This window comes from Hylobates moloch, unplaced genomic scaffold (assembly GCF_009828535.3).
Source record: "Hylobates moloch isolate HMO894 unplaced genomic scaffold, HMol_V3 SCAFFOLD_14, whole genome shotgun sequence".
NCBI lineage: Eukaryota > Metazoa > Chordata > Mammalia > Primates > Hylobatidae > Hylobates > Hylobates moloch.
In genome coordinates this window covers 54,967,965-54,982,289 of record NW_026652289.1, presented here as the reverse complement: position 1 = coordinate 54,982,289, position 14,325 = coordinate 54,967,965, and the positions used below count along the sequence as shown (strand labels likewise).

General features: G+C 42.9%; 1 protein-coding gene across 5 annotated transcripts in view; it reads right to left on the bottom strand.

Annotated features, from left to right (window-relative positions):
* NPTN (neuroplastin) overlaps window positions 1-6,981 on the bottom strand; it is a 74,359-nt gene extending 67,378 nt beyond the window's left edge. For 2 of the 5 annotated variants that reach the window (XM_032176157.2, XM_032176158.2), the window contains exon 1: window positions 6,688-6,973. In XM_032176157.2, the coding sequence (XP_032032048.1) occupies window positions 6,688-6,778 (91 nt within the window). In that variant the 5' untranslated portion in view covers window positions 6,779-6,973. Of the gene's footprint in view, window positions 1-6,687 lie in introns of all 5 variants that reach the window. The other 3 variants (XR_009209566.1, XM_032176155.3, XM_032176154.2) reach the window with 3 other exon arrangements.
* Between the last annotated feature and the right edge of the window lie 7,344 nt (window positions 6,982-14,325).

Genomic DNA, 14,325 nt, shown 5'->3' with positions numbered 1-14,325 from the left:
TCTAATTATAGAAACTTACATAATATATCCAACCCTAATACTTTCAGAGTGATTTCTTTTTTTTTTTTTGAGACAGAGTCTTGCTCTGTTGCCCAGGCTGGAGTGCAGTGGCGCGACCTCACTCACTGCAAGCTCCGCCTCCCGGGTTCATGCCATTCTCCTGCCTCAGCCTCCTGAGTAGCTGGGACTACAGGCGCCCACCACCACGCCCGGCTAATTTTTTGTATCTTTTTTAGTAGAGATGGGGTTTTGCCGTGTTAGCCAGGATGGTCTCGATCTCCTGACCTCATGATCCGGCCACCTCAGCCTCCCAAAGTGCTGGGATTAGTGTTAGCCAGGATGGTCTCAATCTCCTGACCTTGTGATCCACCCGCCTCAGCCTCCCAAAGTGCTAGGATTACAGGCGTGAGGCACCATGCCCGGCCTCAGAGTGATTTCATACCATCTCATTTATATTTCATTGTCTAGAAAATTTGAAGTAATACCTGGGTGACCAATGATTTTTAATAAGGCAAGAGAAGGATATCCAAATTGGCATATTTCAGCCAGGCACGGTGGCTCACACCTGTAATCACAGCACTTTGGGAGGCCGAGGTGGGCAGATCACCCAAGGTCAGGAGTTCGAGACCAGCCTGGCCAACATGGTGAAACCCCATCTCTACTAAAAATCCAAAAATTAGCTGAGTATGGTGGCGGGCACCTGTAATCCCAGCTACTCAGGAAGCTGAGGCAGACAGAATTGCTTGAACCCAGAAGGGGGAGGTTGCAGTGAGCTGAGATCATGCCACTGCACTCCAGCCTGGGCAACAGAGCAAGACTCCATCTCAAAAAAAAAAAAAAAAAAATTGACACATTTCTGGAAAATACCATAAAGTATATCATAAAGCTCCAGTAGTTAAGATTATTTGGTAGGAGGGCTAGTCTTAAAACATTCCATAATTATTTCAGAAATGCAAGAGAATATCATTTAGTACTTTTTAGTACAAGAAACTCAATACAAAATGTTTCCATCAAGCTGACCACATTCTATTTTAATGAACGGACAACACTCAGTTTATTTATTTGAAAAACAAGAAACACAACAAAAAAAACAGCAGATATCTGAGGAATATTAAATGTCTCCCCTAACTTACTGTGTGCAAGTAAATTTACATCCTTAGGAAATTCTTTAAATATTTAGAAAACCCCATTTCTATACAGAGAGACAAAAGTTCTGAGCAATCAGGTCAAAATAATCTCAAATTAATAAGACTTGATTGATAAATGTTTGCCTTTGTATATACACAAAAGAAAACAAAAGTTAGGCCTACTTTCAGTTTCAGACAATATAATAAATTGAAATTAAATACAAATTTTGACTCTCCTTCCTAAACTGAATAGATCCTTAAAAAGCAGATACATTTTACTTGTGTATTCACTGTTTTAAATTTAGACATCAATATCACTAGAATAATGTTTTTATACAAGATCACTTTTAAATTCAGTAAGAAGTTTCGTTATGTAACCATTTATAACCAATTAATTTTACTGGAGGGGGTTTCCTGTCTTCCCGAAGCTAATCCTTACCAACTAAAATTAGGAATTTTGAAAAAAAAAAAAAAATCCATAAAAATTTCACAAACAAGCTTACAAATGCATTATCTAAGGTGCTTAAAATTAAACTCCACATTATGAACAACATTTTAAAAATTTGTATAAAATGATAATGTTTTGTTTAAAGAGGCCTACTGAAAGCTAAGCCAATTGTTCACAGGAGGTGATTCTCCACCATTATTTTAACTTTGATGTGTGAATTTACTTTAGAGGTCCCTGATCTATTTACTATTTCTGACAGCTTATATTTTTCCAGATGCTCCTCAAACGAAGATTCATTCCTCATTCTTGCATCCTGCTTTTCTCCTTGTACTACTGCAGCCTTTCTTCTGTCTTTCCCTTTCTCTTACAACTTCATTCTCTACTTCTGACCCTGTCCAGATTGTACTCACTGCAAACAATAAGTTGAAGAGAATATATCAGAACGGTTTTCATAAAATTCACTTTTCCAAAACTACTTTGCATAATTTTATTGAAACTTTTGTTGAACATCTCTTGTATAGTATCCAACATGGTCACTCACTGTTTTTCTACATACTTCATTTTAACAGATATTAGCACTTTATCTCCTTCCCGAAACGTTGTAAAAAACCTTTACACAGACCCAGCAAGTTTCAGAGTTTACATACAAAACATCTTACTTTTAAAAAGTACCTCAGACTAATGAAAAACAATGTTCAAACTGATAGAGCACTTTTCTAATTACATCTTTTAAGGCCCAATTAAATATTTTTTAAATAATTATTTTTATTTAAACTTTCTTTTAAAGTTTAAAGATAATACAATGTTGCTTTTTATTAATGTCTAAAGGTAGATTCCACAAAAGAAACTGTTTCACATCAAATCTGTATTGATGAGAAAAAACAAAGGGATTCCCTCGAAACAGTCTAATTTCTCATAAAGATCTGTATTAATCAAGCAAAGTCAGACCTGTAATGAATTCCAATCTCACATCTAAGGGTTTTTATTTCCTTCTGTGGTTTTAAATCTTGGTATATTCACAAGTTAAGGTCTACTGAGTCTGGCAACACAAAAACCCATCTGTATCTCTTTCTAATTTGGATCTAGTAACCTTGTAAAACAAACCCAGGGAATGGGTCCTGATGTAGTAACATGGCCTATCCTCCCAGACGGAACCAATTTCTCATGCCTGGGTGCTCCATTATATCATTAGTGACATTTTAGCCAGTAGCCTGAGAGACTGAAAGCCTGTGATCTCCTTAGGAAGGGCTTTATTTCAAGGCAAACTATTTCTTCTGGTCAAATCTTACTCGGATTATCTCAAAATTTTTTGCTTGACATTTGGCATGTCATTTGTGCCACAGCTGCCATAGATGTGTCTTCTGTTGCTCATTTCAGTTCAAAGAGGAAACACAATCAATTAGCAAATACACCTCTAAAAATGTACTCAGGGAGAGAAAATTGCCAAACCACTGAAGCAAACAGCCCCTGACAGAAAAGAAAAAGATCCATGAATCATCTAATGCAAATACTGGCATTATTACAAAGCACAATGTTCACAACTATCTAGTATCACCCAAGCAAAATGGTTTCTAAAATTTAGGTCGTTAAAAATAAGATTCATTAGATTCCTTATTTTCCTCTATTGAACAGTGTTAATTATGTGATGTCATATTTTCCATATGAATATATTACGTTTTTACACACCACTGCACATTCATTAATTCAGCTAACATCTATAACACTCTCACTGTGTGCCGGGTACCACATTCTATTTCTCTTATTCACAACAATAATACTCTATGAGAAAGTGATACCTGGCCCATTTGAAAGATTTGGTTCACTGAAAAAAAAGAAAAAAAAAAGCCATAAAGTCTCTCCCAGAAACTCAAATAAAAATATTAACTTCCTCACCAGAATTGGCAATTGCAGACACAGTGCAGCTGGTCACTTTTCTGAGAAAGTTACATAAGCAAAAGCACAAATCTCTATGTGGGGCCTTCAAATGGCCTATTTACCATGACAGCAACATTAACAATCAAGTTTTCAATATACACATGAAGAAAAATAAATAAAAAATAATGCTCCTCTTTAAAGGATAGTAGTAATAGCTAACATGTACTGAGACTCAGGCTGAAATCTAAGCGGCCATTATCTCATTTAATCCTCACATCATCCCTAGAGAATGGACATTATTGTAATCCCCATTTTACAGATGATGAACTGATGAAACTGAAGTTTGCATTACTCAAGGTCACTCAGCTACTGACAGCTGGAACTCAAACCTGAGTCTGTCACCGTCCAAAGCCTGCACTCTTGATCATCACATTATACTGCTTTGTTTACACCCACTCAATTGTAGTCTAATGCTTTTGAATGTTTTATAAGGTTACTTTTTAGAACAAGTTCCTTCTTTAAACTACCATTTTGATGATACATATAAAAGTCAACAAATAAGGATTTTACTTGGAATTGGTCTTACAAGTTTAAATACTTGGATGAGAAACAAAATCCATCTGAATGAAAGCCCTGAATGCCCACAGCAATGGGTCAGAAACTCACTGGAGCTCCAAGAGACCTTGAGAGTCATACAGGCCAAATTCTTCACTTTAGGAATAATGAAACAAACGCCTTTTGAAAAACATCTATATTCAATCTAAACTACTACATTCCCAATTCAGAGATACCTGTGAGTTTTTTTTCTCCAATCATTTAAATAGAAAATCTAACATTTCTAACATTTCAACATTATGTACAAGCAAAGTATCCCTTTTTGAAAGCACTGTAAGAAAATACAAACTCCATGACAAGAAGTCAGATCACTGCAGGGCTATTTATTACCAGCTAAAAGCTTGAATATTATAAAAAGACATGTTATAGAAAGCTATAAAATGGCATCCTTAACTATACGAACTCAAACTCAAAAATAGCCATTTCTTCCTTGAATTAAATTTACATTCATTTGGGTCAACCAGCAGCTCAGCTTCATTTCATCGGTCATGTCATGTGACTGAATTCAAGCTCATTTCAAGGGAAAGGCCGTTCTGTGCTGTATTTAGAACACATATCACTGAGCAGACAGATGAGTCTTTATAGGCCTACCCAGAAACCTTGCTTTAGTTGCTAAGAAACTACAATTTTACCGTATTATAAATCATTGGAAAAAAGCTATGCCAGCAGAGATTAAACATGTTAAGATCAAGAATCTCTCACCTATTGTGCAAAATGAAACTATGCTATTACCATAAACTGAATAGCTAAAATTAGCATTAGGCTTCTTTAAGTCATGTTGACACAGTCGAAAAACTGATAAGACAAATAAGACTAACTCCACCCTGCCTTCCACAGTGGACTCATGCTTAGAGGAAAACAGGAAAAATACCCAATACACTTAGCATATTCAATGCTAGAGACAGAAAAAATGTTTCCTTCCTGACCCCTGCAGTGATATCCAAGGCCATGCAGTACACATAAAATTTGGTACTACAAACACATACTTAACTGATGGATACTGTCAATCCTTTATTCATTTTAGGAATAATGAAACAAACTCTAACATTCAGCATTTTAAACCCAGTTTCTCAAAAAACTCCACTGGCTCTATCACTGATTTTTTAAAATTTAAATTGCAGCCTCTCTAATAAGAGTAATAGTAAACTGTTCTAGCATAACAGTAAACACTGAAAGATTAGCAAAAATAATTTATAGTTCACTCTCCAGTACTGACTTCTCATAAATTCCTTCATGGAAAAAATATTCTTTAACCTCGTAATGGCTGTTTCCACAAGCGCAGAAACAGGTTCACAATCCTAGACTCACTTCTCAAAGATCAACTCAGCAGCTGAATGGTAACACATGCCTTCAATCGTAATCTGTTCTGTTTAGGTCCCTAAGCCCATGATTCCCCACCACTTCTCCATCTTCTCAAAGGAGCTTCAATTCAAAACCCAGTAATTCTCTGCTTTCTACTGTACCACCTCCCAGGGGCCACTTTCATGTTCCTCGGAAATAAAGTCTCTTCTGTCTTGAAACTTTTAAATCTCAAAAATCCACTTCCCCATCTCCCTGTCGCCAGTCACTGCCCTCAATCCCACCACCGCAATTAGTTGCAGCTATGTGTCCCTGTTCTCCCAAAGGCCCGACCAATATCATACAGCATTTGCCACATCCCAACTCCTCCCTTCCCTAATTTATCCTCCACACTGCAAACCAACATTACACCCCCGACTTCCTGCATTTTACTCCCTTCCCTTATTTTTTGTCTTCCCCCACCCCCATCTCTATACCCAGGCCTCCTTACTTCTCTAATAAATATTCCCCCACCTCAGTTCCAACCCTTTCCCTCCATCCTCTGCTCGTTTTCCTCTCCTTATTTAGAAACTCATTTTTGCTCTCCCAACCACTACCCTAGAATGCCCAGCACTCCACCCTCTTTAGCAAACCCAGCCCTCTTCCCCCAGCTCATTTGGAGACACTGCTGCTTCTCTCTCCAGGTCCCCTACTGCAGTCAACCCACTCCCTTATCTTCCCACCCACCTTCCCTCTATCCCCAGATCCAAGGTTCCCTGATTCTTTACCCCCTCCTTTGGTCTCTAGTACTCAGCTCACCATTAGTGTTCCTCAGGACTCTCTTCCCCCCAATCTCTCCCTTATTTTTAAGGATGTCATCAGTCCTACGGGGCCTCAGTAGAATCCTGGACGACCCCAGCTCCCGGGACCTGGACCGACACCACCATCCCCGTCGCCTGGAACACAAACGCCGGTCTTGTGCCACCCTCCCTAAGAGCTGCGCCCCCTCCTCATCCGCCCCCGCTACTCCAGCTCCCCACGTCGGCTTCCTCCGTGTCCCCTCGCCGACCCGGCACGACGAGACCCACGACGTGGAGCCTCCTAGTCGGCAACACCTCGGGCTCACCCCGGACGCCCCCACCGCTCGGACGGGCGCCTCCGGTCCTCACACCCGCGCCTCCTCAAACCCGCGGCCGGTACCTCTTCCTCTCGGACCCGCAGCCCCTCAGACGCCCACTCGGCCCCCTTCCCCGAGCTCCAGCGTCTCCTCAGGCCAGAGCCGGGCCCCCTCTGGCCCCGGCGCCCCTCAACCCCCGCCCGGCCCGCCCCCGGCGCCCCGCTTACCGTTCTGAGCGGCGCCTGGCCCTGGGAGGAGGGAGCCAGAGACCAGCAACAACGAGAGGGCCAGGGCGCTGGGCAGCGACGAGCCCGACATCCTCCCTAGCAGAAGACCCAACAGCAAATGGGCCGGGGCCAGAGCCGGGGCCGGGGAAGGGAGGGGAGGGAGGGAGGGGGCGGGCGAGTGCGCGAGGGAGTGAGCGAGGGAGGCAGCCGCGGCTCGGCTCCGTCCTTCCCCGTCCTCCTCCTGCCGCCGCAGCGCCCAAGCCTCGCGAGACCTTCGCTCCGGGTCGTGGGCGGCTGAGGAGCGACCGCCGCAAGGCTCGCGAGAAGAGGCGGCCCCGACAGAGACTCCCGCCCCGCGGACTCGGCGGCCCCGCCCCTGCAGAGGCTGATTGGCCTAGCGCGAGGTGGGTCACGTGCCGAGGGCGCCTCTGGCCATGTGACGGGGCGAGGCGGGACTCCGCCAGCTCTCTGGGCAGCGGGCATCTGGCAAGTCCTCGTTCGGTTTACTCCTCTGTGGCCCGGGAGCACCCATAAATAAGAGGAAGCTTTGGAACACAGTACATTTCCTCCACCCATCCTGCCTTTCATTTGTTAGCGCTCTTGGCTACAGAGTTTCATACACCGTGCCTCCTTTCCTCCTTCCTCTCATTGTCCCTTGTCCTGCTGTTTCTTCCTTCTGGACTTTGAACATAGACTTCTACTGCTAACTGGCTCCAACCTCCTTCTGTCATCTGCTGTTTTTTCCTTCCAGGAAAAGTGGTGCGCCCCCTGTGCCCCCGTTACCTTGTGCTTTCCTGCCTGGACATCTGCTCCCTTTGCCTAAAATGTCCTCCTTTTCCGCCTCTGCCTACTCCCCCTCCCACCCCACATCTGGGCCTTATTTTAGCTTCATGGACTCTCAGGGCCTGAAGTTCAGCTAGCCTAATTGCATGTTCATAGACACAATTCTACAAGGAAGTCATGTATGAACTTACATGAAGACTCCTGAGAAGCGTCTTAATGCGGAAAACATTTATTGAGAATGTGCTGTGCACCAGGCACATAGTGAAACCCACATGAAAAGATAGTCCCCGCCCTCATGGAGTGCACTGCCTAGGCTAGCAGAGGAGTGAGGAAGGGTCAAATGGCCCATAGGAAAGGATCTAGCAAAGCACTCAGGAGGGTGATTGGCAGTGTGGTTACTACTGTTTGCATAGAACTTTGGGAAATGCTCTTTTTAGGGGTATTTTTTGTACTACCCTCAGCGCTTGTGGTTGGCAAAGGAATTTCTATGGCTTAGCTCATCCCTGACTCACAGCAGACGTCCTGGGAGTGTCTGTGGAAACTCCGAGGAGCCAAGTAAACAGTCCTGGTGGCCTGACTTGATTTAATGAGAGGGTTTGGAGGACCTGGAAGAAGGAGACCCTCGCAATCTCTATCAAGCTAAAGTGGTCTGGAGCTTTCAACAGGAGCTGAACAGCTGGTGGTTCCAGACCGAAATTTCTAGCAAGGGCCAGGACCATTATGGCATGTTGTTGATTGAAGTGAAATCTATATCCTTCAAAAGCTCAGGTGTGTGAGTGACAAAAAGATTGGCATATACCTTCATCTGGACAAAGGCCATTCTCTAAACAGCCCTGTAAGGAGGGCTACAGGGCTGCCTGTGGTGGGATCGAGATTTTCAGCTGATGGAAGCTTCGGTTGGATGCAACCATTCTGCCTCATTATAGCTGTAACAAATATGGCTCTTTGATCCTTACAACAAGAGATTATTACAAAATGATCATGCTCTTTTTGTGGATAGGGAAACTGAAGCCAAGGGACGACACAAACGGCTCCAGCTCTCAGAATATTTGTATTAATCATTAATGCCAAACAGTCTGGTTTGCTTGTTAATAGGCTCATGGTAGAAGTGCATTTTCTTGTCCCCTTGAAGTCGAGAGTGGCATTGGATGTGCTTGGGCCAGCGAAATGTGTAAAGTGACGTGCATTGCTTTCAAGCAGAAGCATTTCATTTCCAGTTTAGACTCTTTCCCATACTCTTTCATCTTGGTAGTGATTACTGATCATGACGACGAAAGCATATATCAAAACAAACCTTGTGTCAGATTAGTCCCTGAGTTAGCATAATAAGCTTAACCCCCCTGCTAACCCATACAGAACAGGTACCCTCTGTTGAATTAAACTGTGAGATTCAAGGGGTATTTGTTCCTGTGACATAACATGGACTGTTCCGGCTAAGGGAAAGATGAAATTCAAGTCCACAACACCAACATTACCATCCAGGAGCTCTGTCACCTTAGGCAAATGACTTAATCTCTCTGGACCTTATTTTCTGTCAAATGGTGCTAATGATAGCACCTACCTTACAAGATTATAGAAGGAATAAATGAGTAAATTTATGTGCAATGTTTAGAACAGTTTCTGGTGCATAGTAAACACTCATGTTGACGTTGATGATGCTACTACAATTCTGACTCCAGCTTTGTATTCTTCTTATTATCTCATGCTTGCAAAAAGTGATCTGGGAAGAATATTTTTAAGTATAGATATTACCAGTCAACTCTCAAAACCTGCAGTTATGAAAAAACCCTTTTACCCAGGGAGAAATGTCACCAAATTCCACATGATAGTAGCTGTACTTTGTCACTTTTCGTCGAGAAAATACATAATAACTAAGACCTTTTAATAATTCTGTAACTTTTTTTTTTTTTGAGTTGGAGTCTTGCTCTGTCGCCCAGGCTGGAGTGAAGTGGCGGGATCTCGGCTTACTGCAACCTCTGTCGCCCAGGGTCAAGAGATTCTTGTGCCTCAGCTTCCCAAGTAGCTGGGATTACAGGCATCCGCCACCGCGCCCAGCTAATTTTTGTATTTTTAGTAGAAACAGAGTTTCGCCATGTTGGCAGGCTGGTCTCAACTCCTGACCTCAGGTGATCTGCCTGCCTCAGCCTCCCAAAGTGCTGGGATTACAGGCGTGAGCCACCGCGCCCGGCCTAAGTCAGTAAATTTTCAAAAGAATTTAGGAATTTGTATTTTTTTGTTGTTCAAGATTTACATACACTGTAAAAAAAAAAAGAATCTCTACAAGTGTGTGTGGCTGTGCCAGAGGATGGCTGAACTCTTTGCAATACCTTAGAAGAGCCCTAGGGGTCCTCAGAGCTCAAGCTGAGACACACTTTCCTGGCCTCCAGGGACTGCTTGGAGTTAGGCTCTCCGTTACTGATCGCGCTCCCTGGTGGGAAGGTCTGTAATACAGCATTCCCAACTGAAAGGCTTCGCGTGGTTTGGTTTGAACATGGTTCACTCAAGGATGTTAGTCAAAAGGCTTGTACTGTTCCTAGAGTTGACCTTAAACTTCCTAATGGTTTCCTCCCTCTTGTAAAGATCTCTGCCTCTTTAAAGCTCTTGCTATTCAGATTACCACCCCACTCATCTTGATTGTTGTCATCTTCCGACCTCCCAGTCAATGTAATCTTTTCCCTGCCCCTTCCGATGCCTGGCACCATCCTTGAACTCCATCCATGGGTGAGTTCAACATCCATGTTCGTGACCTATTCAGTATCTTGATCTCTTAATCCTTTTACCTTCTCACGTCCAACAACTTTCTCCTCAACTAAACCAACACTTCCGAGCTCACACTGTCAACAATTTAATCACCCAAAAAGTACTTCATCTTTGAAATATGAAAATGTGATACCCCACTGTCCATTCACTAACACCTAGCCTTTCAGTTCCTTGTGCTAGTACCCTATTTGCTGTAATTATTCAACCTCACTGAGACCACTAATCTGCTAATCCCACCAATTTGTCTTTATCCATTCTTCATTTCTTTCTTGGTCCAATTTAGAACCCATGATTCATCATTATAATCATTCCCTCGCCCACCTCAACTTTCAACATACTTTCCTGGAAAAACCACGACCTGACTGAGCACTATAGTCCGAAGTAAGTTACCATGCCTCTACCTGAGCAGCTGAGTGTTGCCAGAGAAAAACCATACAAAACTTCTAAATGACTTCATTTTAAATTCATGATCTCAAACTTCAAAAGGATATTCAACACTACTCAGCAATCTTACTCTTTCATATGTGATAAGCATGAATTTGCAACTACAACGGTCACTTGCCAGAAATGCCTCATTTTTTTCTTTCTGTAAATCAGATTTAATCTATTCTGAGTACCTTTCTGCTGAGATGACAAGAAATTCAATGTTGGCCTTTATGAGCCTCCGTGACTACTTCCCAGGATAATATGAAATTCCTGGTGTTTTACACAGCCTAGGACATTCCTTTTTATTTGCTTTTTAGTTCACCATGGTGACTGCTGGTAGGAACATTAACCAGATCCACGTGATTCCTTGAAGGTGAATGGCTCAGTGCTTCCCACCACTTCCCCCAGCAGCTTCACCCCACACCACACTCCCTTTCAGTTCTTTGTGATGGCTCTGCTTCATCTCACCTTGGGGGCCTTTGCATATTTTGTTCTCTTTGCCCCAAATACCGAACAACCCATCTTTTTTACCTGGTCTACTTCTCATCCTTTAGATCTCAGCTTCAACTCATCTCTCCTAATATGAAATTTTAACCACAGTGAGGTGCCATTTCGCATGCACATATTTAGTTCAATAATTTTTTAATGCTGGGCACAGTGGCTCATGGCTGTAATCTCAGCACTTTGGGAGACCAAGGTGGGTGGATCAATTGAGGTCAGGAGTTCAAGACCAGCCTGGCCAACATGGCAAAAGCCCATCTCTACTTAAAATACAAAAATTAGCAGGGCATGGTGGCGCACATCTGTAATCCCAGCTACTCAGAAGGCTGAGACAGGAGACTTACTTGAACCCAGGAGGCGGAGGTTGCAGTGAGCCAAGATCACGCCACTGCACTCTAGCTTGGGTGACAGCACGACATTCTGTCTCGCAATAATAATTTTTTTAAACCTGAAAATACCAAATATTGATAGGCATGTGGAGCAACAGGAATTCTCATACATTGCTAGTATGCAGATAAAAATGGCAAAATTACTTTGAAGAACTGCTGACAGTTTTCCATCAAGTTAAATACATATCTAATCTATGACCACCAATTCTACTCCTGAATCTCAGTGCCCAAGGTAAGTGAAACATGTGTCTACAAAATGAATTGTACAAGAATGTTCATAGCAGCTCTAGTCATAATAGCCAAAACAGGAAACAACCCAAATACTCATCAACAGATGAATGGATAAACAAACTGTGGACTAGTTATATGATAGAATACTACTCAGGAAAAATAAACAAATAAATAAATTATTGACACACAACAACATGGATGAATCTCAGAAGAATGATACTGAGTGAAAGTGAGACAAAAAATGCATTTTATATATATATATATATAGCAGAGTTCTACAAATTTATAGAATAGGCAAAACTAATTTACATTGACACAAATCAGATCAGTTTCAGTGGTTTCCTGGGACAGGGAGGGTATTGACTGGAAGGGACACAGGGCATGTTCTGGGTGATAAAAATTTTCTGTATCTTGATCTAGGTGATGGTTACGTTACTGTATACATTTGTCAAAACTTATTGAAGCTACGCCTCAATTTAAAAATGAAAACAAAAACATCTCCTTATCAAAGCCTTTCCTGGGCTCCACAACTCAGTTAAACCTCATTCTTTCTTTCTTTCTTTTTTTTTCCAGACAGAGTCTTGCTCTGTCTCCCAGGCTGGAGTCCAGTGGCATGATCTCAGCTCACTGCAACCTCTGCCTCTAGGTTCAAGTGATTCTCTCGCCTCAGCCTTCCCAATAGCTGGGATTACAGGCGTGCACCACCACACCTGGTTAATTTTTGTATTTTTAGTAGAGACGGGGCTTCACCATGTTGGCCAGGCTGGTCTTGAACTTCTGACCTCAGGTGATCCACCCACCTCAGTCTCCCGAAGTGCTGGAATTACAGGCATGAGCCACCATGCCCAGCCTAAATTCTTAAATACACTGATTGTTCCATGCATATCTTCACGGCTCTTATCACAGCTGGGATTTTACATTTATTTGTATGGTTATTCAACTTGCATCTGAATCCTTTGCTAGACCTCCAGGAGGAGGGAACGATGACCAATGGTATCAGTATTATTTACCACTGTATCTCTGTTGCAGGCTGAAAGAGTGAGGGTCATGATCAACTCAGTATACCATTAGAGGCTCTATGAGTAAACAGAAAACTGTTCTCATGAAAGCAGGATGTGGGCAAACTGACAAACTGCATCTGCCGCCCAGAAAGAATGCTGAGGGCAGTCACGCTCCAAGCAGTGTTTCTTGTGCTTAGGCACATCTGAAGCCTGTTAGCAATAATGTGAACCTGTGATCAATTAAGCAGCTGACCAATGTTATCTCCTCCTCCCTGCTCTTTCTACCCAATAAATACGAAGGGCTGTAGAAGCTCAGGGCTGCCTTTGCTCACTAGAAGTAAGGAGCCTTCTTCTTCCCCAGACCCCTTCTTTAAAACAGTTTCTTTTGTTTTAAGTTTTCATTTCTGCGTTCGTCCTCCTTCATTCAGTCCCACGGTAACCGTAGTAACCATGGCAAACTGCAGCATATCTCCAGTACCTACTACAGTGCCTGGCGTGCAGTGGCCATTTAGTGAATATCTCCTGAATGAATAGACAAAGCATACAGCTAGACTCAGAATCTCAGACTCTTGTCTCTCAATTCAGTGCTCCTTTCACTCTATCACTATGATGTTAGAGTCCAGTTCTGCCTCAAGGCCCAACTCTAATTCCTTTTCTTCTGGAAAACCATCTCTGTTCACCATTCATTCAGTCCTCATTCATTTCACAAATGTTGGGTGCACAGTCTGTGCAAGGGTATGGTATACAATGATGACAGGGAACATAGATACTGAACAACAATTATACCATTGCTTACTTAATGATAATTTTGGTCCATGATAAGAGTAGACATATTGGATGCTAAGAGAATATGTTACAGGGAAACCTAACTGTGTCTGAGGTGGGAGGAGTGGTCAAGAAAGGCTCCTGGAGGAAGGGACAGCAAAGCTGGGCTCTGAAGGATGCTTAAGAGTTAGCCAGGCTGTCAGGCGCAGTAGCTCACACCTGTAATCCTAGCACTTTGGGAGGCTGAGATGGGCAGATCACCTGAGGTCAGGAGTTTGAGACCAGTCTAGCCAACACCCAGTCTCACAGGGTGTGCAGAGAAGCGTTTCCTTCATCAGCTTCTTTACTAAAAATACAAAAATTAGCTGCACATGGTGGCACACACCTGTAATCCCAGCTACTTGGGAGGTCGAGGCATGAGAATCACTTGAACCCAGGAGGTGGAGGTTGCAGTGAGCTGAGATCACACTACTGCACTCCAGCTTAAGTGACAGAGCATGACTCCATCTCAAAAAAAAAAAAGAGCCAGGCTAAAAAATAATAAACAACAAAAAATTATATCTAGAGGCAAAAATAAACTAAAAAATAAAAAACAAATGAACAAAAAAGAATTAGCCCGGCACCGATAAGACAGGCCTAGGCAGGGGAGGTCTGTTGCAGGCAGGTTTAAAGGGTTGGAAGCAGGAAGGAGATTGTCAAGGTCTGCAGAGGAGCCCAGTGTGCCTAGAGCTCAAACAGCAAGAAGGGGGGCAAAAGGAGCTGAGGCTGAAGGAGGGGCATTG